The sequence below is a fragment of the Malus domestica genome, chromosome 08 (assembly GCF_042453785.1).
Source record: "Malus domestica chromosome 08, GDT2T_hap1".
Taxonomy (NCBI): Eukaryota; Viridiplantae; Streptophyta; class Magnoliopsida; order Rosales; family Rosaceae; genus Malus; species Malus domestica.
In genome coordinates, this window is record NC_091668.1 from 23392736 (window position 1) to 23420407 (window position 27672).

Here is a 27672-nt window from a genome sequence, read left to right on the forward strand (position 1 = left end):
GACATATATAGGAGTTTCCCCAACAACAAGTAGTAATGCTATTCCTTTACTCTTCTTGGTCATAGCAATGTAGTGAGAGCTGCAAGTTTCACGTGTTTTAACTTTGTCAGAACACTTTGAAAAAGTGGTATGTGGTATCTGGAAATCTGATGTTGCGTGTGAAGATTGCAAACAAATTTTATCCAAGGAAATCTAGCTCTCGAAGTTCGGAGAGCGGTGCCTATTCGGTTTTCAAACAAGCAATCCTGTTGGGGATTTGGCTCTCGAGATTCGGAGAGTTTTACCTCTTCGATTTTTGAACAAGCAATCCTATTGGGGATCTGGCTCTCGAGATTTAGAGAGCGATGCCTCTTTGATTTTTGAGAAAGCGATCCTAGTAGGAGTCTAGCTCTCGAGATTTGGTTAGCGGTGCCTCTTCGATTTTTGAGAAAGTAATCCTGGTGAGAGTCTGGCTCTCGAGATTCGGATAGTGGTGCCTCTTCGATTTTTTAGAAAGCAATCCTAGTGAGAGTCTGGCTCTCGAGATTCGAGGAGTGGTGCCTCTTCGATTTTTTATAAAGTAATCTTGTTGGGATTGTTTTCTCGATGTGAGTAAAAGTTGGGCATTTTTACCAGTTTGCCTTGCCACGGAGCACGGAGGTTGATGCACACAGGGACTTTCCAGTTATCAAGCAGTGGTGTTGTTCCTTTACCCTTATGGGTAATGGTAAGGTAGCTAGACCTTCAAAATTTATGTGTCTAAACTTTGTCAGAGATCTTTGGCAAAGCTATCTATGGTACCCGAGGAGCTGATGTTGTGTGTGGGGATTGTTAACATATTTTACTCAGGAAAATCTGCTTCTCAAAATCTGGAGAGTGGTGCCTCTTCGATTTTTGAACCAACGGCCCTGTTGCCCTTTCTTTTATAGGGGCACCAATTATGTGCAAGAAGTACGTTAAGAGAGTTATTGCTTGCAGGAATTTTCCCTTTATTTTTGTACTTCAGAGATTTATTGCACCTCATTTCTCCTTCATCATTTCTGAGAATGTCTGGCCTATCAGACCGTCGTTTTGACTTAAACTTTGGTGAAGAGGCAGCCATGCCTTCTCAAGACAACATATGGCGCCCATCCTTCTTATCCCCTACTGGTCCTCTTACCGTTGGGGACTCTGTGATGAAGAATGATATGACCACTGTGGTGGTGGCCATGAACCTTCTCACTCCCAAAGATAACAGACTACTTTCCAAACGGTCTGATGAGTTGGTTGTTAAGGATTCCTGGCTCTCAGTGTTTAGTGTGCAGGTTATGTGTCTAATATGGCCCAACGCCTATTTGCTCGAACCCGCCAAGTTGAATCATTGGTGGCTGAAGTGATAAGTCGTAAACAGGAGATCGGATGGCTTAAGCATAAGAATAAACAGTTGCACATGCTCGCACATAACTATGCTACAAACATGAAGAGGAAGCTCGACCAGCTGCAGGAATCTGATGATCAGATTTTACTTGATCATCAGAGGTTTGTGGGTTTGTTCCAAAGGTATTTATTGCCTTCGTCTTCTAGGGCTGTACTGCGTAATGAAGCTTCAAATGATCAACCTTCGGTGCCTTCTCATTCTGGGGTTCTGCCTAGTACTGAGGCTCCGAATAATCACCCTCTGGTGCCTCCTCTTTCTGAGGCTCTGCCGACTGCTAAGACTTCTTTTGAGCAACCTTTGTGAAGGCTCATTCTTGTTTGTTTATTTTGATTCATGTATAAGTACATATTTGTAACTTATCTGAGATATCAATAAACAAGCTTTGCTTCATTTCAACATATTGTGTTAAATACACCAATACATTCTTCACTAAGTTCTTTGAATTTTTCCTTTTGTTGAATCTTGTATGTTGAAGCTTTGTGAGTGAAGCATGTAGGTTGAGGTAGTGCTTCCTTAATTTCCCGAGTGAGAAAAACTTCTTGGTTGGAGACTTGAAAAAATCCAAGTCACTGAGTGGTCGTGAGACTTCCGAGTATCAAGGTGCAGTAGCATATGGTAGGAGTCCCCCAAGTCTCCGGTCGAGGGAGTTGACGAATGAGGCATTTCCTTTCTAAGTGGTAGCCCAAAACTCCTTCTTCATATATATTTGTTATGAAATTTGTTAGGCCCAAAGAAGATGAGGCCTAGGCAATTTTTTTTTCTTCGAATTTTCGAATTTTTGAATTTTCAAATTTTCGAATTTTTGAATTTTCGAATTTCCGAAAATATATATATATATATTTAAGCTTTGTAGGTGAAGCTTTGGTGTTGAAGCTTTGTAGGTGAAGCTTTATTGGGTACCATGAATTGATTTTGCTTGACACTATCTTGATCAAGATAGTGTGAAGTTTTTGTGTTGAAGCTTTGTAGGTGAAGCTTTTGTGGGTGAAGATTTTGTTTGTGAAGCTTTTATGGGTGAAGCTTTTGTAGGTGAAGCTTTTGTGGTGGGTGAAGCTTTTGTGGTGGGTGAAGCTTTTGTGGGTGAAGCTTTTGTGGTGGGTGAAGCTTTTGTGGGTGAAGCTTTTGTAGGTGAAGCTTTTGTGGTAGGTGAAGCTTTTGTGGGTGAAGCTTTTATGGTGGTGAAGCTTTTGTGGGTGAAGCTTTGTGGGTGAAGCTTTTGTGGTGGTGAAGCTTTTGTGGGTGAAGCTTTTGTTGGTGAAGCTTTTGTGGGGGAAGCTTTGTAGGTAAAGCTGTGGAGTTGAAGCTTTGTAGGTGAAGCTTTTGTGTTGAAGCTTTTGTAGGTGAAGCTTTGGAGTTGAAGCTTTGTATGTGAAGCTTTGGAGTTAAAGCTTTTGTTGGGTACCATGAATTGATTTTGATTCACATTATCTTGATCAAGATAGTGTGAAGCTTTTGAGAATTTGTAGTTGTCCTCCATTGATGAAGTTTTTATTGGTGAAGCTTTTATGGTGAAGCTTTGTTGGGTACCATGAATTGATTTTGCTTCACACTATCTTGAGATCAAGATAGTGTGAAGATTTTGAGAATTTGTAGTTGTCCTCCATTGATTAAGCTTTGTTGAATTTCCATTTTTTTTTTTTTTTGGAAAAACTAGAAATTTGTTGAATTTCCCAATTTCCCATTCTTTTTTTTTTTGTTTTTCTTTTTTTCTTTTTTTTTTTTTTGGGAAACTAGAAATTTGAAAATGTGGGAGAGACAACATATACAAATTTTGCTTCTACACTGTTGAGTAAGAGATTGTGATGCAAGTCACACCTTGTAGTAGTCGAAGGTTTGGATGAACCAAATAAATTGAATTTGCTTCGAATAGTCTTGATCAAAAGTGTGTGAAACTTTCTACGAGTTGTAGTTGCCCTTTATTGATGAAGCTTTTGTTGCCATCATAAATTGGTTTTGCTTCACACTGTCTTGATCAAGAGTGTGTGAAGCTTTTGAGAATTGTGGTTGCCCTCCATTGATGAAGCTCTTGTTGACACCATAAATTGGTTTTGCTTCACACTGTCTTGATCAAGAGTGTGTGAAGCTTTGAGAATTGTGGTTGAACTCCTTTGATGAAGCTTTTGTTGGCACCATAAATTGGTTTTGCTTCACACTGTCTTAATCAAGAATGTGTGAAGCTTTTGAGAATTGTGGTTGAACTCCTTTGATGAAGCTCTTATTGGTACCATAAATTGGTTTTGCTTCACACTATCTTGATCAAGAGTGTGTGAAACTTTTGAGAATTGTGGTTGAACCCCTTTGATGAAGCTCTTGTTGGCACCATAAATTGGTTTTGCTTCATACTGTCTTGATCAAGAGTTTGTGAAGCTTTTGAGAATTGTGGCTGCCCTCCATTGATGAAGCTCTTGTTAGCACCATAAATTGGTTTTGCTTCACAATGTCTTGATCAAGAGTGTGAAGCTTTTGAGAATTGTGGTTGAACTCCTTTGATGAAACTCTTGTTGTCACCATAAATTGGTTTTGCTTCACACTGTTTTAATCAAGAGTGTGTGAAGCTTTTGAGAATTGTGGTTGAACTCCTTTGATAAAGCTCTTGTTGGCACCATAAATTGGTTTTGCTTCACACTGTCTTGATCAAGAGTGTGTGAAGCTTTCTACGAGTTGTAGTGTTTGCATTGTTACAGATGAGAAATGTCTGAAGCAGATGCAAGAGGGCTGAATAGCTTGATCTTCGTATGCCATGCACTGATGTTGTTGGCTTGTAATAAGACTTTGTTGGTGACTATAACTCTTGTTAGGCATAAGTGCTCCCCTAGTTGAGTTGTCAAGCTTGAGGGTTTTTGATAATTTGTGAATGCTAGGAGTCACATGTACAAGTTGTACCATTCGTCTTCTAGTAGGTTGAATGAATGGTGAGTTGCTTTCATCACTTGATTGGTGGTACGAAGGTGAGTTCCTTAATCACCTTTCATCACATTTCATCACCTGGTTGGTTGGTGGCACGAAGATGGTTGGTGGCATGAGTGGCAAGTTGCCAAATGATATTAGAGTACGGATTATACATTTCATCACCTGGTTGGTGGCATGAAGGAGAGTACGAGTTGTACATTTCATCACCTAGTTGGTGGCATGAAGATGAGTTCCTTCTTCACATTTCATCACCTGGTTTGTGAGAATAAGGGCAAGGTGTCGAGGTACATTGTAGTAAGTGTTGAATGACACAAAGTATGTTGAACCCTTTCGAAGCACAGTTGGCTTATGTATGAATGTGTTGGAATGTATGATTGAACGAATATACTGTGAAGCTGTTCGTTTATTTGTATAGTCTCGTTGACATATACTTAGACTTTGTTTCATGTTGGAAACATTCATGTTGAAGCTTTGAACCTGAGTGTTTCATTGCTAGGAATGTAAGAGGATTAGGACCGAGTTGTCTAAATCACCTCTTTATTGAATTCATGCCAAATAGTCTTCGTTACATAGGATGCCGAACGGCTGAAGTTTAACACTTGTACAATGTGAGTTTACTTGTAATAGTACTTCAAGTGATCAGCGTTCCATGGATGGCCAAGGATCTTGCCATCGGAGCTTCTAAGCTTGTAGAAGCCAGGGCGACTGATGCCAACAACTTCAAACGGTCCATCCTAATTTGGACTAAGTGTTCCTTCACTCGGGACTTTGTCGCAGAGTAATCTTTTCTTCAATACCCAGTCCCCCACTTTGAAAGAACAAGGTTTGACCCTTGAGTCATAGTAGTTGAAGATGCGCTGCTTGTAAGCGACATTCCTCAAGTGAGCCTGGTTTCTGTGTTCCTCGACTAGATCTAAGTTGAGGGTAAGTTGTTTGTCATTTTCGCTTTGCACGTAGTTCTGAACTCGGAACGTTTCTTGCTCAAGCTCAACTGGGACAACTGCCTCTGTACCAAAGCCAAGTGAGAATGGGGTTTCTCCTATTGATGTCTGATACGAAGTGTGGTATAACCAAAGAACTTGGGGTACAAATTCTGGCCAACAACCTTTAGCCTTGTCTAAGCTAGTTTTCAAAGTTCGCTTGATTATTTTATTGATGGCTTCGACTTGTCCATTAGACTGGGGATGAGCTGGGGAGGCAAAACATAAGTTGATGTTGAACTTAGAGCAGAACATCCTGAACTTATTGTTGTCGAACTGTCGCTCGTTGTCAGTGACTATCGCATTGGGAATGCCGAATCTACAAATGATGTTCTTCCATACGAAGTCTTCTATTTTTGCCAGAGTACTGGTTGCCAAGGGTTTTACTTCAACCACTTTGTGAAGTTGTCAACTGCAACGATTGCATAGCGGACCTTACCCTTCTCTGCAGGCATTGGGCCGATCAAATCAAGTCCCCATTGGGCGAATGGCCAAGGGCTGATCATAGGAATGAGCAGCTCAGGAGGGGAGTGAGGAATAGTTGCGTAGCGTTGACACTTATCATATGAGCGAGATATTCTGATGGCATCTTGGTGAAGTGTTGACCAGTAATATCCTTGGCAAAAAACCTTGTGTGCTAGGGATCGAAATCCAGCATGATCTCCGTAGACTCCTTCATGTATTTCCCGAAGGACAATTGCTGGAAATGTGCCCTAAAACCAATCATATGATGATACTTTACGGACATTTCACAAAGTTAAACTAATGTAGTTTAAATATAAAGGGCAAAGATTATTGTTTGAGCTGTCTCATATAAATGTTATATGCTTAAACGATAAGTCCAAGGAATATGTGATTGGGAGAATGCAATCTAAAGAAGTTAGATTCATGAGACTATTCTTTCGTAGACACATCCTAAACGTTCCTGATCATAGGATTGCCAATTGGGCATTGACAGTCCGTTAAGATCAGTACTGATAGGAGCATATTTATGCGACTTAGTTGGCTTGTTCTTGTGCATTTATGTCGTGTTTCCTTAGTTATTTTAATGTTTAAAGTCATTTTCGTGTGTTTTCAGACTCTAAGTACAAAGTATGCAAGAAGATGCATTTTGGAGGCCTTTGGAGCATGTTTCGGGCTTGGAATGGATAGCAAATGCATGGGCCAAGTGGATGGACGAATTTGAGAACTAAAGAGGCCAAGAATATGAAGAATTATGGTCCAAAAGATGAAGAAAATAGCCCAAAAATCTGTCACCCCAACTTGCATTCCTTGCCATGCAAACCACATAGAATTCCCTTTGGATTCCATGCCATGCTTGATCACTCTTGTCCCCTACATAATTTCTAATTTCATGCTTCAATTCATTTAATTATTACACTCAATTGCTTGATACCTCTTGTTCCCTTCACTTATTAGATTTTAGACAACATTTACATCAATTACATGCACCAATTGATGCTCCATCATTCACATTTGGAATCCCATGCCTTGTGTACCACATGTTGCTGCACCTTTGACCCATTTATTGACACATTTTCACCTCCATTTCCATCTCTATGCAATGTACACAATCATTCATGCTCCCTAGCTTCAAGACCACTCCATTTTACCCTTCACACTTTGCATCATCACTTCATTTTCACCCTTGGACCATTGCACACCACACACACAAATTACCATGCATTTCATCCTTAACCTAACCTGATTTTCTAAGGTTTTTGGGGCCTATAAATACATGTTTACACCCCTTGGCCAAAGAACAATCCCCCATATTCATCATTTTATCACAGAAATTCGTCCATACACACCCTAGGAAGCAAAACACCCCAAAAACACCATTCTAGTGCCTAGAAAACATAACAGCCACTCCACCTTCTTCCACCCTCTTTGCCTAGTTCTCTACCACTCCCCAACCATCAAACACTCTTCCACTCTCACCCTAAACCCTTCCACAAAATTCCCCATCCATTCTACACCATAAATCCACCCAAAAATCTGTCCACAAGCTTCATGCCGCAAGCAAGGGAAAGGAGGAATCTTGGATGCATTTGCTACCAAGTTGGAGCATTTTAGGTGTTTTCTTTCCTTTGATTTTAATGTCTAATTTTATGTATCTTTGTATTGCAAGAATGAGGAACTAAACCCCCTTAGTTGGGGGGTGATTCGAAACCATGTACATGCTTGCAATATGATTTGATTACATTCAGTTGTTATTTCATAAGTTGCGGATTCAATTCGTTCATCTACTTGATTGATAACTTATTTGTGTATGTTGATTGAGAGTGCACGCTTAGTTTTCATGCATGAATATAATGCTAGATTATGAGGGAGTTTCACCTAATAGTTACAATCTTATAATCACAAGTAGTGAAGGTCGCTTGAAAACGATCGCGTTGAATGAATTCTTGGCACTAGTTTCATGCTCATCATAGTAACGAATGCCTCGTCAACACTTATAGTTCTCATTGTGCTCCATGATTCTTGATTGTATCTTTATTGTGCTCATCACGTAAGGAACCTTCGAGGAATGCTTTGAATTGTTGTATGCACTTTCCCATCCAATTCATTAACTTAAGGAGAACTTGAAGGTTAATTTAAGCGTATCTAATTAACTTGGGGTGTTGAGTTTCATAATTTATTGAAAGAACAACTGAAAATCATTTTGTTTGCAAGTGTGTCATGTGTGGAGAAGAACCTCCTAACTAGCCTTTTATCCATCCTTTTCATCCAAAAACGTTTTACAATCTGTTTTGTTTTAAAGTTTCTGTTTTGTTTTCAATTTTCGTCCAAAACAAATCCCCCTTTATTTTGAAGTCTTAGATTAGTTAGAAAGTGTTTTGATTTGTGTTTCTAAGTGTTTTGATTCAAGTTTTCATCCAACTTCGTCCAAGTTCTTGTTAGGTTCTCAAAACTGCCCAGAAAGTGGTTTTTAGGCAGTTTTGAGTCATTAGGTTGCTGTTTTGAGTTTTATGTTTGTTTAAGTATTTTAAAGTATAGTTTTGCATTCTTTGAGTCTAGTTTAGTGTTTTAAATTTTGTTTTTATGTTTTTAAGTCAGTTTTCAAGTGTTTAGCAATCCCTCCTAATCCCCGGCCTAGAACGATCCCTACTTACATACTTTACTACATTTGATAAAAAGAGGGTTTAATTTTGTGTGTTAACTTATTTTACGCATCAAATTTTGGCGCCGTTGCTGGGGATTAGCAACTTTGCTAATCTCTTGGATTGTTTTCTTTCGAATTATTGTATTTTGTTTAAGTTTCTGTTTAAGTTGCTGATTTGTTTTGTTTTCTTTGTTTTTAGGTACTAGTTTATGACCCGTAGCTCACAACCTGTTCGTGAGCATATCTCCGACTTTGACGGTGATTTTGAGAGGACTTTGAGAAGGAAAAAGAAATTGCAAGAGTCTAATCCTCCTAGTCCCGAGCCTGAATTAGAAGAGCAAGAAGTTGAGGTTGAAGAGAAGGCCACGACACAAGTGGGTGGAGAAGAGCAAGGTATAGCCATGGACAACCGTACGCTCAAGGAGCTTGCCGCCTCGGGTTTGGATAATGCCGCACCATTGTGTATCCAATATCCCATGGCTGCTCAAGGTAAAACTGAAGAGTTCGAGTTAAAGTCAAGTTTGCTCCACCACATTCCAAAGTTCCATGGGCTGTCCATGGAGGATCCGAACAAACATTTGAAGGAATTTGAAGTGGTATGCTCAAGTATGACTCCAGTTACCGTTGACGGAAGTATTTTAAAGATGAAGGCTTTTCCATTCTCTTTAATGGACAAAGCCAAGGATTGGTTATACGAGTTGGCTCCCGGTACAGTTACATCTTGGGAGAGTATGAAGAGGGCGTTTCTGGAGAAGTTTTTCCCAACTTCTCGCATCATTCTTCTTCGTAAAAAAATAAGTGGAATTCAGCAAAGCCAAGGTGAATCTTTTCCATCTTATTATGAACGATTTAAATCACTTGTTGCTTCTTGTCCACAGCATCAGATGAAGGAGGAGTTACTTCTTCAATACTTTTACGAAGGTCTTTTACCACTTGAACGGCAAATGTTGGATGCTTCCGCGGGAGGAGCTCTAGTGGATAAGACACCTAGGGATGCCAAAACTCTCATTGCGAATCGAGCACTCAATGCACAACAATATGAAGGTGTTGGGCAAAGAGACACCCCACGGCCACATCATGTCAATGAGGTAAGTTCTATTTCTGAGTTACAATCCCAAATGGCTAACCTTACGTCTATGTTATCGCAGTTGGTTGAAGGCCCCAAAACGCAAGGAACTACAATATGTGGTGTATGCTCCATTCAAGGACACCAATCTGATCAATGCCCTAAATTAATTGAGAATGGAGGATGGGAATCGGCCAATGCTGTGGGTTATGGGAATCAAAACCAACCAAGGAATGATCCTTTCTCCAATACATACAACCCGGGATGGCGTGATCACCCCAATTTCAGATGGAGAGATGCACCACAATATGGCCAACAAAGTGGATTCCAACAACCCCCGAGTTTCTTTCCAAGGCCAATGGAACCACAACCACCTCCTCAGGCACAATCTTCCCAAACTAACCCAGGTACGTCTATGAATGATGATAAAACATATCAGTTACTAACCACCATGGCGCAGGGAATGCAGAACCAAGCAAAGGAGGTTAATGAGCTGAAGAAGCAAATGGGCCAAATGGCCGAATTTTTGGGGCAATTACGTGAAAATGGTAAGTTACCAAGCACTACGGTGGTCAATCCAAAGGTTGGCTTCGAATCTGCAAAGGCTATCACATTACGAAGTGGAAAAGAGGTGAGAAACAAGGAAGATGAGAAGATACAACTCGAAGAAGATGAGAACACCTACCCCACGACAAGGGTACCATCACCCATGCCGCAGCCATCTAAGACATCTCATCCGTCCACCTCAGGTAAGAATGTTCCAAATGTTGTGATTTCGAACACTAATCTGCCCAATGTCCCATTTCCTAGCAGATTTTTGCAATCAAAGAACGAAGAGGAGGAAAAAGATGTTCTAGAGACATTTAGAAAGGTGCATGTCAACATTCCCCTCCTTGATGCCATAAAGCAAATCCCGAAGTATGCCAAGTGTTTAAAGAAGCTTTGCACAGCAAAGAAACGTGTCCGGGAGAAAGAGGTGGTACATGTAAGTGAGAATGTCTCCGCCATCTTGCAACATAAACTACCTCCCAAATGCAAAGATCCGGGAAGTTTTACAATTCCGTGTGTCATTGGTAATACCCATTTCAAATCTGCCATGCTTGATTTAGGTGCTTCTATAAATGTTATGCCATATTCCATTTATGCATCTATGAACTTAGGAGCATTGAAAAATGATGGTGTAATCATACAATTGGCCGATAGATCTAACGCTTATCCAAAGGGAGTTTTGGAAGACGTTTTAGTGCAGGTTGATCATTTAATCTTCCCGGCAGATTTCTATGTCCTCGAAATGGATGAATCGGACCATGCCCCTTCATTGCCCATCCTCCTTGGAAGGCCATTCATGAAAACGGCTCAAACGAAGATTGATGTGGCCAAAGGATTAGTCACTATGGCATTTGGTGGTGACATGATTAGTTTCAAAATTTCTGAATCCATTGAGACTCCTAATGTTGTTCATTCTTGTTGTGCCATTGGTAAAATTGAAAAGATAAGACCGGACCATTCAGCACCAAGCACGAAGGATGCATCAAGAACCATGCAAGACGAGGGAATTGGAGTGGAGTACAAGGACCATACGGCCACTGCCCTCAAAATGCTCAAAGTGGCCGAAAGCACCATGGGGAAGAATGTTCACATTGCTGCCACTTCATCACATCACATAGGTAAGCCACCTAATCCAAATCCAATGCCATTTAAAGTTGATAGGTGGTTCCCTTCTTTGGTGCAGGTACCTAAGCAAATCCCCGATGGTGGGCGTATGAACATGAACCTTAGACAACACAACGCACCCATCAACAAACATCACTATCCATTTCCGTTCAAGGATGTAATCTACGAGAACTTTGTGGAGCATGTTGTGGAGGATATCCCACTGCATGCCGTGGGTTCCAAAGAGATTTGAAGGTGTTCATCGTCCGGCTGGAAGACGTTAAAGCAAGCGCTTTAAGGGAGGCAACCCATTTATTCTGCTTGATTGTCAATTTTATTACTTGTTTAATTATTTTTGGTTATGATTTTCTATTTTGAAATATTAACAAATATGCAAGGGATTTTTGACATTAAACTTCATGAAATGAACAGGAATCTGGGAAATAAAGAAACATAACATAATACAAGAGGAAGAGCCTTCACAAAGGCTGCTTGGGAGAGGTCGTAGTAGTCGGCGGAGTCGCAGTAGTTGGCGGAGTCTCAGTAGTCGGTGGGGCCACGGAAGGAGGAGGTATCAGAGGTTGATCAGTTGGAGCTTCACTGCGCGGTGCTGCCCCAGAAGACGAAGGCAGATGCTGTTGGAACAAACCCACAAACCTCCGGTGATCAAGTAAAATCTGACCATCAGTTTCCTGCAGCTGGTCAATTTTCCTCTTCATGTTTGTGGCATAACTGTGTGCAAGCTTATGCAATTGTTTATTTTCATGCTTGAGTCCTCTAATCTCCTCTTTGAGACTCTGTATTTCAGCCACCAACGATTCAACGTGACGGGTTCGAGCAAATAGGCGTTGGGCCATGTTGGACACAGAACCCGCACACTGCACGCTAAGAGCCAGAGACTCCTTAACCGCCAATTCATCAGACCGTCTAGCGAGCAGTCTGTTATCTCTGGGGGTGACAAGGTTCCGGGCCACCACCGCAGCTGTCATATCATTTTTCATCACCGAATCCCCCACGGTAAGGGGACCGGTAGGGGATATGAAGGATGGGCGCCATATGTTGTCTGGTGAAGGCGGAGCTGCCTCTTCACCAAGGTTCAAGTCAAAACGACGATCGGAAGGGCCAGACATTTTCAGAGGTGGTGAAGAAAGAAGAGAGGATGACTGATCAAGATTAAACAAGTGCAAGAAGGGAGTGTTTACAGGAGGGAGCTCAAGTGTGTTGTGGAACAAAATTAACGCCTCTATAAAAAGAAGAAATCAAAGAGGCGCTCCTCAGAGAAGCGTCATCTCACAAATCGAAGAGTCGGGGCTCCTTTCTCAAAAGTCGGATTCTTTTCTCAAAAGAGGCGTTTCATTTCTTAAAGGCTGGGCTTGCTCAGAAACCGCGAGCCGAACACCGAATTTCAAAAGATCAAATTGTCCAGACGTGTCGTCACTCGTCACATGCAACTGGTAGCTTTGCGGAAATTACGGGCAGCTTTGTCAGAAAGCGCGTAATTTGTACTATTCATCCATCCACCGGCTGCCGACAATGAGTGAGGGAATAGTTCCGGTTGTGAAGAAAAGTCCTATAAGTATCTACCTTCGCCTTCCACAGCAAAGGCACACCCTCTCAGCACTTCTTCATCTCCGAGAATGTATTTCCAACACACCCTCTCAAGTCACTCTGTATTTCTCATTCCCTGGGATACCCCTGCAAACAACCCATCCAGAGCAAAAGTATTTCATATCATAATGGTTGAAAGCAAGAGTATCTCATATCATGCATTCTCCATGTCCTTTTCCTTGTCTTTGTTCTAACCTGCAGGACATGGAGAAATTGCTCTCGAGTACTCGTCTTCCACTGCTGATGTACTTCCAAAGAAGCTGCCACATCTACCTGAAGAACAGATAAGGCAAGCGAAAATGATACCAGCAGCATGTGGAGACAACGTACAGAAGAAACAAGCAGAGAAGAATGCAGCTCGTACAATCAACCCAGCACAAGGAGTCCGAGCTGAAGAACTAGAGAAGCTGCCACATCTGCTTGGAGAACAAATAAGGAACTGCAACATCACCTCGTTCAAGAGTAAAGCTGTGGAAAGTCAACAAGATCAACTATCTCCAAAACCAGATTTGCGTTCTTAAACTCTACTCTGTCTGGTTTTTACTTTGCCATATTTGTCATGTTTATTTGTCGTTTATTATTTGCTTGTTTTTGGTGTGAGTATATGCTTGAAACATTGAGGACAATGTTTGATTTAAGTGTGGGGGGGTAACCATTGTTTTGCATGAAATTCGTAGAAATTTATCACCTATTACTTCTAGTGTTGTTCCTTGTTGTTTTAAGTATTTTTTTTAAGCTGTTTTGGAGTGTTTCAATGTGTTTTGACATAAAAAATCCGAAAATTCATAAAAATTTGAAAAATTGTTTTTGAAAATCCAAAAAAAGAGTTGTTTTTGTGCGCTTATTTGTGTCTTAGGGTACCTTCCAACACAATGATGAGGATTCGGTTTGTAATTGCATGACTGTTAAAGAGAGTTATAAACATGGATGAAAGTTTGATTTACTCTTTATTTATGCGTGGTTGTGGTTATAACTTATGAAATCACATGTAATCATAAAAGAAAAAAATTAGTTTTTGTAACATGCTTGAAGGAAAGAACTCAAACTAACGCTACAACCTTGTGAGACTTGAGCTTAAACATTTATTTGGAGAGTTAAAATCTGTGCATTCTTGTTTTCTAAAGTCATTGCATGATCTCATTATTCTTTGCTTGGCTATTACTTAGAAGGCGTTTCATCATGTAGTTCCAAATGCTAGAACTCATGCCTATTTCATTCAAAGCATGCTATTGATTTGCATAAAACATATTCAAGATGAAGTTGTGTAGTTACCACCACCAAAGCCAAACTGCCATGTATCCCATATCGTTATATGTTTAAGTTAACCCCATTGAGCCTTGATAGCCTACATTCTTTGTTAAACCACATTATCCTTACCTAGCCTAGTTTAGGACCATCCATACCCTTGTTCTTGAAGCATAGTAAAACACGATTCAAATTGAATTTCTTTTGATTAATGTATGGCAGAAAACAAGTGTGGGGGAAGTGTGAGTTATTATGCTTGTTGAAAAGAAAAGAAGAGTTGAAAAAAAAAAAGGGAGTTGAAAAATATGCGAAAAAGAGTTTGAAAGTGCTGCTTGTTGAAGAAAGGGTCCAAAACATAGAATTCGGCCCTAATTATTGCTTGAATTTTCCCTTCGTGTCTAAAAGCTGATTTCTGCAATCTAAGTGAATTCTAAGTTTCAATTTCATTACTTTACTTGCTATTGCTTTAAGAACGATTGTTATCCTTATCCTTCATTTGTTAGCCATCACCCCAAGCCCCGTTACAACCCTTAACTTCATCTTGAGTGTCATGCGTTTCAATATGTGGAGTTTGAATTTGGTATGAGCATATGGTGTCACTGGTTCTCGCATCTAAGTAGTAGCATTCCATTCATGAGATCATATCTAAACATGCTTATTAACTCCAGAAATTGCTTTCTTTGTGATACATATATGTGAGCGTTCGTTTTCATATCTACATCAATCTTCTCACATATAACTAGTATAGGGTGTGTAGTTAGAAAATCTGAGTGAAAATTGAGTTCATATCTTGTAAGGAATTGAGTGATTTCTCTAAGGCATGTTACTACATCAAAAACATTGTTTTAATTGATTAATTGTGAACTAGTAAGTGGTGACTATGATTAAGTATGTGCTTAAGTGTAAAGATGACTCAAATCTGTGGGGATAATGATTTTTAACATGTCATGTGCATTGGAAATCCCTGAGGCAAATGTTGGAAGGTTTAGGTTGTGTTTTATTTGTTTTGTTTCGTTTTATCTCTTTGTTTTGCTCGAGGACTAGCAAAAGCTAAGTGTGGGGGAATTTGATAGGAGCATATTTATGCGACTTAGTTGGCTTGTTCTTGTGCATTTATGTCGTGTTTCCTTAGTTATTTTAATGTTTAAAGTCATTTTCGTGTGTTTTCAGACTCTAAGTACAAAGTATGCAAGAAGATGCATTTTGGAGGCCTTTGGAGCATGTTTCGGGCTTGGAATGGATAGCAAATGCATGGGCCAAGTGGATGGACGAATTTGAGAACTAAAGAGGCCAAGAATATGAAGAATTATGGTCCAAAAGATGAAGAAAATAGCCCAAAAATCTGTCACCCCAACTTGCATTCCTTGCCATGCAAACCACATAGAATTCCCTTTGGATTCCATGCCATGCTTGATCACTCTTGTCCCCTACATAATTTCTAATTTCATGCTTCAATTCATTTAATTATTACACTCAATTGCTTGATACCTCTTGTTCCCTTCACTTATTAGATTTTAGACAACATTTACATCAATTACATGCACCAATTGATGCTCCATCATTCACATTTGGAATCCCATGCCTTGTGTACCACATGTTGCTGCACCTTTGACCCATTTATTGACACATTTTCACCTCCATTTCCATCTCTATGCAATGTACACAATCATTCATGCTCCCTAGCTTCAAGACCACTCCATTTTACCCTTCACACTTTGCATCATCACTTCATTTTCACCCTTGGACCATTGCACACCACACACACAAATTACCATGCATTTCATCCTTAACCTAACCTGATTTTCTAAGGTTTTTGGGGCCTATAAATACATGTTTACACCCCTTGGCCAAAGAACAATCCCCCATATTCATCATTTTATCACAGAAATTCGTCCATACACACCCTAGGAAGCAAAACACCCCAAAAACACCATTCTAGTGCCTAGAAAACATAACAGCCACTCCACCTTCTTCCACCCTCTTTGCCTAGTTCTCTACCACTCCCCAACCATCAAACACTCTTCCACTCTCACCCTAAACCCTTCCACAAAATTCCCCATCCATTCTACACCATAAATCCACCCAAAAATCTGTCCACAAGCTTCATGCCGCAAGCAAGGGAAAGGAGGAATCTTGGATGCATTTGCTACCAAGTTGGAGCATTTTAGGTGTTTTCTTTCCTTTGATTTTAATGTCTAATTTTATGTATCTTTGTATTGCAAGAATGAGGAACTAAACCCCCTTAGTTGGGGGGTGATTCGAAACCATGTACATGCTTGCAATATGATTTGATTACATTCAGTTGTTATTTCATAAGTTGCGGATTCAATTCGTTCATCTACTTGATTGATAACTTATTTGTGTATGTTGATTGAGAGTGCACGCTTAGTTTTCATGCATGAATATAATGCTAGATTATGAGGGAGTTTCACCTAATAGTTACAATCTTATAATCACAAGTAGTGAAGGTCGCTTGAAAACGATCGCGTTGAATGAATTCTTGGCACTAGTTTCATGCTCATCATAGTAACGAATGCCTCGTCAACACTTATAGTTCTCATTGTGCTCCATGATTCTTGATTGTATCTTTATTGTGCTCATCACGTAAGGAACCTTCGAGGAATGCTTTGAATTGTTGTATGCACTTTCCCATCCAATTCATTAACTTAAGGAGAACTTGAAGGTTAATTTAAGCGTATCTAATTAACTTGGGGTGTTGAGTTTCATAATTTATTGAAAGAACAACTGAAAATCATTTTGTTTGCAAGTGTGTCATGTGTGGAGAAGAACCTCCTAACTAGCCTTTTATCCATCCTTTTCATCCAAAAACGTTTTACAATCTGTTTTGTTTTAAAGTTTCTGTTTTGTTTTCAATTTTCGTCCAAAACAAATCCCCCTTTATTTTGAAGTCTTAGATTAGTTAGAAAGTGTTTTGATTTGTGTTTCTAAGTGTTTTGATTCAAGTTTTCATCCAACTTCGTCCAAGTTCTTGTTAGGTTCTCAAAACTGCCCAGAAAGTGGTTTTTAGGCAGTTTTGAGTCATTAGGTTGCTGTTTTGAGTTTTATGTTTGTTTAAGTATTTTAAAGTATAGTTTTGCATTCTTTGAGTCTAGTTTAGTGTTTTAAATTTTGTTTTTATGTTTTTAAGTCAGTTTTCAAGTGTTTAGCAATCCCTCCTAATCCCCGGCCTAGAACGATCCCTACTTACATACTTTACTACATTTGATAAAAAGAGGGTTTAATTTTGTGTGTTAACTTATTTTACGCATCAAGTACGTGCTGTTTCTTCTCTCAGGGAGAGTGACTAGTCTCGAGTCATTGGTGTGTGTGACATCAAGACAAGTACGTAGGTGCTCAATAGAGAATGAGTTCACTGAACACGATCAACGAAGAGTTCTCATATTCATGTCACATGAGAACTCATGGTTGGGATAATGCAAAGTAGTCCTTTGACCTGAGGCATCACAGTTGTCTTGTGGTTAAGTCCTTGATCTTTGATTATGTCAAAGTCACCCCATCCGCGGGTGTCCACGGCATCGTTGGGGTTAAGCCACTTAGCCATGGAGGCAATTGAATGCGCAACAAGGGATCTCTAACCTTCAAACTTTTTGGGGGAGAATACTCTATGATATGATTGAAAATCTCTGATCAGAGTATGAATGAGATTTAGGAAGGCGTTCCAAATCACATTCAAGGTAATCATATAAGTAAACGAATCACATTGGATAGTAGACATGAATAAACTATCAAACCAAACAATGTGGTCAAGGGTATTGTATTAGAGAAAAACCGTATTGCATTTGTAATCCTAAATTGAATAGGTTCTGCACCTCTTCTGATTAGCTTGGGTAACCATGATATGCTGCTAGGTGTCACTCTTGGTTTGTGGAAGCCCTAAACGTGTATAAACACTAAAGGGAGAATTGAAAGTAAGTTTCAATTCACAATCGGTTTGAAAGAGTTCTAATCGCCCACTGCCTCGCTAAAAGGAACCTAATGGATCGTACACCGTGTAAGGTAAAGATTGAAGAAACAACGGAGATGAGTAAGAATAATTAAATGGTTTAATTATTTATGGCAAGGATTAATTAATATGTTAATTAATCAAACGAATAAGTTCGTTAAAAGACCACGGGTTAGTTTTGGGCCTCAAGGCCCAATGGGCTTTGAACGTCAAGCCCATTGACTTAAGTTGTATGACAACTTAATTCACAAAGGCCCAAAAGCCCAATAAAACCCTTGTGGCCGGCCATGTTAGAAGAATGGCTTTTTGGTTCTTTAGGTCACTTATTTGAAGGGACTATATAAAGGACTTTATAGCCTAAATTCATTAAGGGGTTTCTTTTGGAGAAAAGATGAGAACACAAAGCTCTATTTTCTCTCTAAAGAGGCCGGCCACCCTAGAGGAAATTAACTAGCAATCTTGCTTGCTCTAGGTCACCATTTCTTCATCAATCCATCCTTGGTGTGGAAACTTAGAGGTTCTCAATTTTGGGAACTTGGAGAATCTATTCTTCCATCCAAATCCATGGATTTAAGAAGCAAGGAATGAAGGCCCTCTCTTTGGGTGATTAGCCTTTGCTTATGCAAAGAGGAATCTACAAAGGTATAAATTTCTCAACTCACTTTGATTTGAGTTGAGTCTTGGTTCACCAATCTACTAGGCTTTGAATTTCATGGTTGATGTTTTGTTTTTGAGTGCATGCTAGCATGATTCCGCCTTTAATTGTTAATTGCATGCTTATAGATGTTGCTCAAATGAACATGTTTTCACAAAATATTCCTTCAACAATTTCCGCTTATGCGGGCGTAAGGCATCTTAGGTATGGTATGTTAAAACCCCAATTGTAGAGTTGGTCATTAATGATCAAGTAACGGGTAACCTTGTATCGAATCAGCTTAGCTTGGACTTTGTCATTTGGAAGGGTGCCATGAGTAAGGAATCTATAAATTGAGGTAATCCAACTATCGCCCTATTGTAAGTTGCACACTTCCGCAGCCATGGTGCTTGGTGCTGCCATAAATTCGACCTGAATTTTTCTCCCAATCTTGTCTTCCACCGCTGAGGCGAGGCGAGCCAAAGCATCTGTATGACTGTTTGCCGCTCGAGGAATTTGGGTGATCTGGTAGTGGAAATGCTTGAGCAACAATTGTGTTTGTGCCAGATATGCTGCCATGGAGCTATCCTTAGCATCAAAGTTGTTGGTGACCTGGTTAACCACCAATTGGGAGTCACTGAAGATATCAATTCGTTTAACCCCAATGTGTTTAGCCAAACGTAAGCCTGCTAGGAGGGCTTCATATTCGGCCTCATTATTCGACGCCTTGAATTTAAAATGAAGAGCATACTCCATCACCACTTTGTCAATGGTCGTAAGGATTAGTCCTGCTCCACAACCCTGTTGGTTGGACGAGCCATCAACATATAGACTCCATGATTGAGCTGTTGGTTATATTTTCTGAGCTTCCGAGGGTAATGAAACCACTTCTTTAGGCGTAGAAACAATGTCAACAGGATATGTGAAGTTGACGATGAAGTCTACCACGGCTTGGCCCTTCTCAACTAGCTTTGGTTGGTAAGAGATGTCAAACTCACCCAATGCTATCGTCCATTTGATCATTCACCCCGAAGTGTCAGGACTTTGGAGTATCTGTCGAAGATGATGATTAGTAAGCACGATGATGGAGTGTGCTTGGAAGTAAGGGCAAAGTTTTCAAGCTAACATGACCAATGCTAGAGCCAATTTCTCAATGTTGGAGTATCGTGTCTCCGCATCTTGTAAGGCCTTGCTAGCGTAGTAGACAAGCCGTTCGACATTACCATCCTTTCGAATGAGAATGGAACTTACTGCTAAAGCCGATACCGACATATAGATAATGAGAGTGACACCAACCTCAGGTTTGGAGAGTAGAGGGGCTTTATTCATGTAGTCTTTGAGGTTCTTGAATGCCTCACCATATTCATCAGTCCATGTAATGTACTTCTTACTTGCCTTAAGTGCTTTGAAAAAATGAGCACATCTGTCTGTGGCCTTAGAGATGAACCTAGTTAAGGCTGCCACCTTGCCAGTAAGGCTCTGGATGTCTTTTGAAGTTACTGGTTCCTTCATGTCGATGATTGCTTTGATCTTCTCGGGATTAGCCTCAATGCCTCGTTGGCTTATCATGAAGCCTAAGAATTTGCCAGAGCCTACGTCGAAGGCACATTTGTTGGGGTTCAACCTCATTCGATACCTTTTCAGAATAGTGAAAGTTTCAGATAGGTGGGTGATGTGTTGGTCAGCATGTTTGCTCTTGACTAGCATATCATCAACGTAAACTTCCACGCTCTCCCCAATCTGTTCGGTGAACAATGAATTGACCAGTCTCTAATAAGTCGCTCATGCATTCTTTAGGTCGAAAGGCATGACTTTATAGCAATATAGTCCCCTATCAGTAGTGAAGGCTGTGTGTTCTTAGTCCAGAAGGTTTATGAGGATTTGGTTGTATCCTGAGTAAGCATCCATGAAGCTCAGAAGTTCACACCCTGTCGTAGAGTCTATAAGTCTGTCTATAAGATGAAGATGAAAGATATCCTTCGGGCATCCTTTGTTTAGGTCGGTGTAATCGACACACATTCTCCACAAGACTTTTTAGGGCATGAGACTTTCCTTGGTCAGATTCTTCTTAACAAGGACAACATTTGCTACCCACGTTGGATAATTGACTTCGCGGACGAAGCCTATGCCTTTAAGTTTTTCAACTTCTGCCTTCATTGCCTCGTACCGTTGAGCGTCATAAGATATTCGCTTCTGTCTCACTGGCTTGGTCTTGGGGTCAATACTTAAGCGATGACAGATTATATCGAGAAAGATGTCTGGCATGTCCTCGTATGACCGGGCAAAGACGTCAGTGTTCTGTTGCAAAAAAAAGATCAATGACAACCGAATGGGCGGTGACAAGGTGGTGCCAATCTTAACCATGCGATCCGAATAATCTTTTGAAATAGAGACCTTCTCCAACTCTTCAGTGGGTTGTGCTGCTGGGTGAAAGAGTCATCTCGAAGATCGTCGGGTTGACTGTTGCCACCGTGAAGATCCAAGTTGGCTTCGTCTGGGCTGGTCTTTATGACATGGTCATGTATAGAAAGGGTTTCCTTGGGCACAAGCAGGTGTTGTTGCTTGACCGAAGTGTTGTAACATGATCGTGCACTAAGTTGATCTCCTCTGATGTAACCATTGCCATAGGGGGTTGGAAATTTCATCAACAACATATGTGTGGATACCATGGCCTTGAGATCATTGATGCATGTGCGTCCCAGGATGACATTGTATGTCGTTGGGCAATCAACCACCAGGAAGTTAGTAGTAATGGTAGCTGTGTAAGGGCCTGTACCAATGGTGAAAGGTAAGTGTATGCTCCCCAAAGGGTGCACGATATCATCGGAAAAGCTTATCAGAGGAGAAATCGAGCGATCGAGCAAGTGTTCAACTACATTAAATGCCTTGAAAGCTTCAACAAACATGATATTGACCAAAGCCCTCGTGTCTACCAGGATTCGTCGTACTTCAAAGTTGGCTATATGAGCTTCCACGATCAGTGGGTCATTATGAGGGTAAATGATACCTCTTTCTTCCTCAGGGTAGAAACATATTAGATCCCAGTTAAGCTTTTGATATTTGCCTCCTCTGATGTCTTCCACGTGAAACACTTGGTGGCCAGACCTTAAAGCTCGTTCACTATTTTTCATGGCCCTGTTGGAAGATTTAAATATGGGTGTGCCACCACTTATGGAATATATCACATTCACCTGGCGTTGGTTACGGTTACCCCTTGGAGGGTGAATGAGGAATTGATCAATTTTTCCTTCACGTGCCAAAGCTTCAATATGATCACGATGGGTGATACACTTCTCGCCGTCATGGCCGTTATGCTCGTGGTAAGAGCAAAACGTGCCCGTGTTCTTCGTGGGCTTGTAACCCGACTGCCTTGGCATTGGCTTTGGTATCAGGTGTGTTATCCTGGGGTAAATGGTCATGCATGTGGTGTGCAAATGTGTGTATGTCTCATACCTCGGGGTAGGGCATGTCCTGACACATGTTTGGCCTATTGTTTTGACTGCCTGGGGGCGGGCATTATCGTGACGATACCCTTGGTTATCGCGATAGTATCCCTTACTTCTTTTACTAAAATGAGACTGGTGATGATGGAAATCTTTCCTTTTGCCCTGAGATTGATATGTCTATTGACTTGGCGAAATATTAAGTAAGGCAAAGGGAGGCACTACTGCCCTTTGGAAGGTCGAAGTCTTCTCATTTGGTTGGATCTGGCTTCCACTCCCTACTTGCTGATAAAGGGTGACTGTGGGGGGTTTCCCTTGGTATGTCATTGCCTCGGCGGAGGCATGGTTATAAGCCTAGGCCATCACCTTAAAGTATGTCTTCCAAGTGTTGGCATTGATCATGTACTTAAAAAAACAGTCATGTAGCCCTGCCGTGAAGGCTTTGAGGGCAGTCTTGTCGTCTGCCTCGGCACAAGGGAATACTCATGGCTGAAGTGGCCAGTATACTTACGTAATGACTCGTCTAGCTTCTGCGAATAGTGTACAAGTCATCCGTAAAGTGCAAGCGATCGGTCTGGAAAATGTGTTGAGAAACAAACAATTTCCTCAATTCCTCAAATGAGTTTACCGTCTCAGGTGGAAGACGGCAATACCAGTTTAGAGCTCCACCAAAGAGGGTAGAGGGGAAGAGAAGACATCGCTCTTTGTCAGTGTGTATCCGGTATGCCATGGTGGACTCAAAGAGGTTAAGGTGTTCAATCGAGTCCTCCTTTCTAATATAGAGTTGCAAGCCAAGCTTCTGCTTTGTCTTTGCTTTGAGGGAGGTGTCGAGGATCCTTCTTGTAAGAAGGCCAGGCCTAGGTTGGTTCCAATCAGGTATCTCAGCTTGTCATTCGGCCTTCAACTTGTTTACTTCCTTAAGAAGCTGTAGGATAAGAGGGTCCTGAGTGGAGTCATGTACCACTGGAGCTTTCTTTCGTAAATCTCCATCTTCTCTTGGAAGTACTCGGAACATCTCTAAGTCCCCTATACCTTTGTGTTTCTCTAGGACTTGTTACCCCTTCCTCAAATTGGTAGCTGGCCTGGGACATAGGAGGGGACCGAGTCTTTCAGAGACCCTTGGGTCATTGATCTTCGAGCTTACATGGATGGGACTATCTCGACGTTGCTTTAGGAAATCTCGACAATTGCGAAAAACGGCTTTCGATCCTTCTACTCCTTCTGTAAGGAAGTGTCTTCCTCCACTTTTCCTGCTTTGGGTCGAAGCAGCTGGGTTAAGAGAAGTCTCATGTTAATCAATGTTTTTGATGATTAGCTCGCTCCTCATCAGGGATACCCATGTCGAAGGAAGGTGACCCTCCGTGTTGGGGGGCACCCAGATGATGGTTGATGTCCACAAGGGTAACAAGCTCGCGTGTTTGAGTACGCCTAATTTCGTGGAGCGTCTCAAAAAGCTTCTCATACTGCTCTTGGAGGACCTCATTCTTTATTGCTATCTTGTTGTTCTGAGCTTCTAGCTCATCAACTTTAGCTTGAAGAGCAACCCTATTTCCTTCCTTCTTTCATTGCCTCGCACCAAGTGCAAGACGGGTGTTATTCTGCGTGATGTGGCTTCCTTCGCTCCCCATGTTAGAGAGGGATGTCTGGTCAAAAGAGAGTGTACGAATGGTGGAAACCAACTTAACAAAGCTGAAGAGAGTGGGAATAAGTGTCGTTCCCATAGACAGCGCCAAATGCTGATGCACAAAATCAGTGAGGACTTTGGTACAACAGAAAGTGTTAAGTTTGTGACCTTCGCTAGATTACTCCGGTCACTAGCGTGGATAAGTATGTAAATGAATAGAGACAAGGAAGCAAACACAAGATGTACATGGTTCACCCAGATTGACTACGTCCACAGAGTAGAGGAGTTCTCATTAATTGTAAAGGGTTTACACAAGTACATAGGTTCAAGCTCTCCTTTAGTGAGTACTGGTAAATGATTTAGTACAAATGACATTCGGAAATATTGTGGGAAAATGATCTCCTTTTATAGAAGAGAGTTTCTAGCTTTGTTTTGACATTGACACGTGTCGTGTTGTGATTGACTTCTAATGTTGACACGTGTCGCGCTACGATTGGCTTCTAATGTCGACACATGTCGCGCTGTGATTGGCCTCCTGGTTAGAGGGAAACTCTTCTGGATCCTTGACGGTATAACGTTGACCGGTGCTCAGTAGTTTTGAGATTGGTCAAGTATGGTACAAACAACATTTAATTGCATTGAAAACAATAAAATGAAAATTTTATTATTAATTATAAGTCAAACCTAACCCACGTTACACTCTAAGAGGGTATTTTAGGAACACAAGAATTATAAAAACTAACATACCAAGCTTGTTAAGGAGATTTGCTTAGTTTGACTCTAGTAAATGGGGTTTAAGTCTGAAAAAATAAAGAGGATGGGTTTTAAGTGAGAGAAAATAAGTTTTAAGGGGAAACTCTCATTTTCAGTAAAAAAATTCATGCATTTGTTTCACACTACATATTTATGTTATTTATTATGTGTGAAACATATTCATTTAATAATAATAAGAATAGTTAAAATACAAGACTATTAACATTTCTCGATTTATCTCGAAATACCGGGTTCAGGCCCGGCAACAGAATTTTTTCTCCCCAAAAACGTTTCTCGATTTATGCTGTTGTCCTTTTGCAAAGGTCACGCTAATCTTCTTTGCACGAGTTCAATTTTATCAGATGCCGACGAAGGGACGAAATTTTAAAGCTGTTTGGGATATATTACACCGCTCCACGGGCTAGACAATTTACAAACAGCGTACAAATAAGCCGTGCTCTTGCTGCTAGTTTTCACCTGCCTAATGAGATAGTGCAGACTAGGTACGGACATGGAAAGGTGCAGTATTTTCTGATGAGAAAAGATTGTATTTATCTCTTGGACATCTTGTACCTGTAATCGTACTTGGTATATCAGTTCTAGTCCAGTGAGCTTATATGGTATATAGATAACTATCTTCTAAGATGAACCAAACATTACACACGTGAGGACTTGGTTACACTTTCAGGTGTTCCCACTTAATTTCGACACGTGCTATAGTATATATTAGTATGTGAGATGCATGGAAGGCATGAGGTCGATCTGCTTCAAGGTGCTCCTTTTTCTCTCTACTCTACTCTCTCTCTAACTCTCTCTCTCTCTACTTTTCAATAGTTTTTACCTATTTTCTCTGCACTTTGAATCTCATATTTACATTGCTTGTTCTGTAGTGAGTTCCTTTTTATCTCAGTAGACTTGAAATGGGATGAATTCTTGGCTGGTTTCTTCAATTGTAGAAGAGCATGTTTGCCGACGTAATGTTCTTCGGAGTCATTGATTCATTTTGAATCTCGGGCATTTAAGTTGAAGGGTTTTAATTTGGGATTAGGTTAACAGAATGCCATAATATTCTAAGATGAGGAAAAATCAGATGGATTACTCTAATGAGGTTCTCTTAGATTTCCATATTGAATAATGGGTGCGCTGACAAGTGACAGATTTGTGGCTGTTCACATTGCTTCTATCAGGGTTTAGGCATTAGAATCAATTTCTAGGCATTAGAATTGTTTCTCCTTCTTTTCGTCACATTACTTGTAAGACGGTTGGTTTCTTTAGTTTGGTTTCTTTCTTTGAAGACGGTTGGTTTTCCGTAGATGTAAGTTTGTTTTCATACCAAATATGATATCGAATCTATCATAAAGATCGATCTGGGTTCGGTACATTGTAGGCTTGAAAACTAGCGGGTGTGAATTCTGAACTGTTTTGTTATAATGTGAATCTTATTGTGATTTGAATCAGGCTAGATAGAGTGGCAGCTTGTAACCTTTGTTACAAAGTGTTGGGAATGCGATTGTTGACAGTTTTTAACCGCCGCGATGATTATTTCTTGACAGATAAAGACCATCAACAAACGCATTCCTACTTTCTGATTGTCCAAAAGAGATTGAGACACCACCAATACCCATTAATCTCCTCAGCGGTAATGCATCGATACAAACTATTAGTTTGTTCAGGTGATCAAATGACGAGATTGCAAATATTCAGGGAGCCCTGCTCTCCGCATTACTCAATTTACCATGAAGTTTAATTTGCCAACAAAGAAACTATGGAATTTAACAAGCTGGAAAGGAAATTAAAGGTGTTATTATATGTTATCGATGATCACTTAAACCTTTTTTTTTGCAATACTAATACTACTATTAGTGATCAACAACTTTCAGCAGTAAAGGATAATTTCAAATCAGCCACATCAAACAAGAACCTGTGATTTGCTTGTTGATAAGCTCCGAGTACGTTTAGCTGCAGATGTTCATCCAGAGGAAGAATCGTCATGCAGAATTGATTTTCTTGGATATACTCTCTGAATGTGCTTTTGCCTATCCAAATCCATATATGCATTTTCGAAATGCAGTGTGAGTTTTGGAAATTTATACCTTCCTCCTCTGTGTATCTCGTAGCACAAGTCATAATCTGCATGTTTCCTGGTGTTGTTTAAAGGGTTCCATCCGTAGGCGTCTTGAAAGTGACTTATCACAGCTCGTTTGAGGACGACATAGGCTTTGGCGGTGATGAAGCTATGTTGTGTTCCTGAATCAATAACTGTCTCACTTACAGGCTCCATGAACAACTTTGGATCTATTGGGACCAGTCTCCCATTGAAACGGATACCCTTCAACTGCACATAATATCCGCCCTGCCCCAAAATTGGTGTAGTCTGCACGTTAGGACCCGAAATTTGTGCAGCTTTACCAAAGTGTATCAGTGTTCCATTTGCTGATTCAACATCCATAACAGGCTTCAAGAAGTTACTAGGTGCCGTGTAGGCTAGGCCTAGAAGCCCTGCGATCGGGTTCCCTTCTGGACCTTGAGGCCCCGTATCAATATGGTTCACTATCCCGCAGCCAAACGCAACGTTCGTGACTAGTTGTTGCTGCTTCTGTTGCCCACGAATTTCAGATTTGAAGGTGAATACGTCCCATCCAAAACGGCCGCTGCTGCTCTGCCCTTTCTCAATGTGTTCACCGTAGTAGCTAACCTCGTACGAACAGGTGTCGTTACGACCCAAAGGAGGAGGATCGGGACAGAGCGGATGACGAGGAGACATGGCTCTGTAGGTAGCCGATTTCTTCCCATCAAAATTTGGCAGAGCTACGGGGAAGCACTTGGTGCAATCTGCGCATTGCAGCCCATTTAAATTTCAAGGATACCGTGGGTAACCGTTTAGATAAATAAACGGTTATAATAATAATCGTTTATCCACGAAATTTAAATAGACGGTTATGGATATTAACCGCGGTTATAAACGAGTAACCATTTACCTATTTATTTTATATATGTAAAATTAACACAAACCAAGTTCCTTATCGGACAAAATTTAGATCAATGTTATTGACCATAGTGCATGATTTCTATAATATAATATAGTTTTTCTTAACCACTTTAAATTTCATGGTCTATTATATATATTATGTTAATATTTTACATTCCGAGTCAAATAACCCAAAAATACTGTCTTTTAACAGTTTTCGTAACTCAAGAATATTTGGCAAATTTTATATTACCTTCATTACTAATAGTTTAAAATATTGTCTGTAAACCATTATTTCAATTATTAGAATGATATACGGACT

At 40.5% G+C, this 27672-nt stretch overlaps 1 protein-coding gene and 1 pseudogene across 1 annotated transcript; both read right to left on the minus strand.

The window, feature by feature from the left end:
* Positions 1-24665: 24665 nt before the first annotated feature.
* On the minus strand, positions 24666-24760 carry LOC114826684 (U6 spliceosomal RNA; annotated as a pseudogene).
* Positions 24761-26351: 1591 nt separating this feature from the next.
* Positions 26352-27146, minus strand: LOC103436473 (aspartic proteinase CDR1-like). Its single transcript, XM_008374902.1, has one exon. The coding sequence runs from the start codon at positions 27144-27146 to the stop codon at positions 26352-26354; it is 795 nt and encodes a 264-aa protein (XP_008373124.1).
* Positions 27147-27672: the final 526 nt, after the last annotated feature.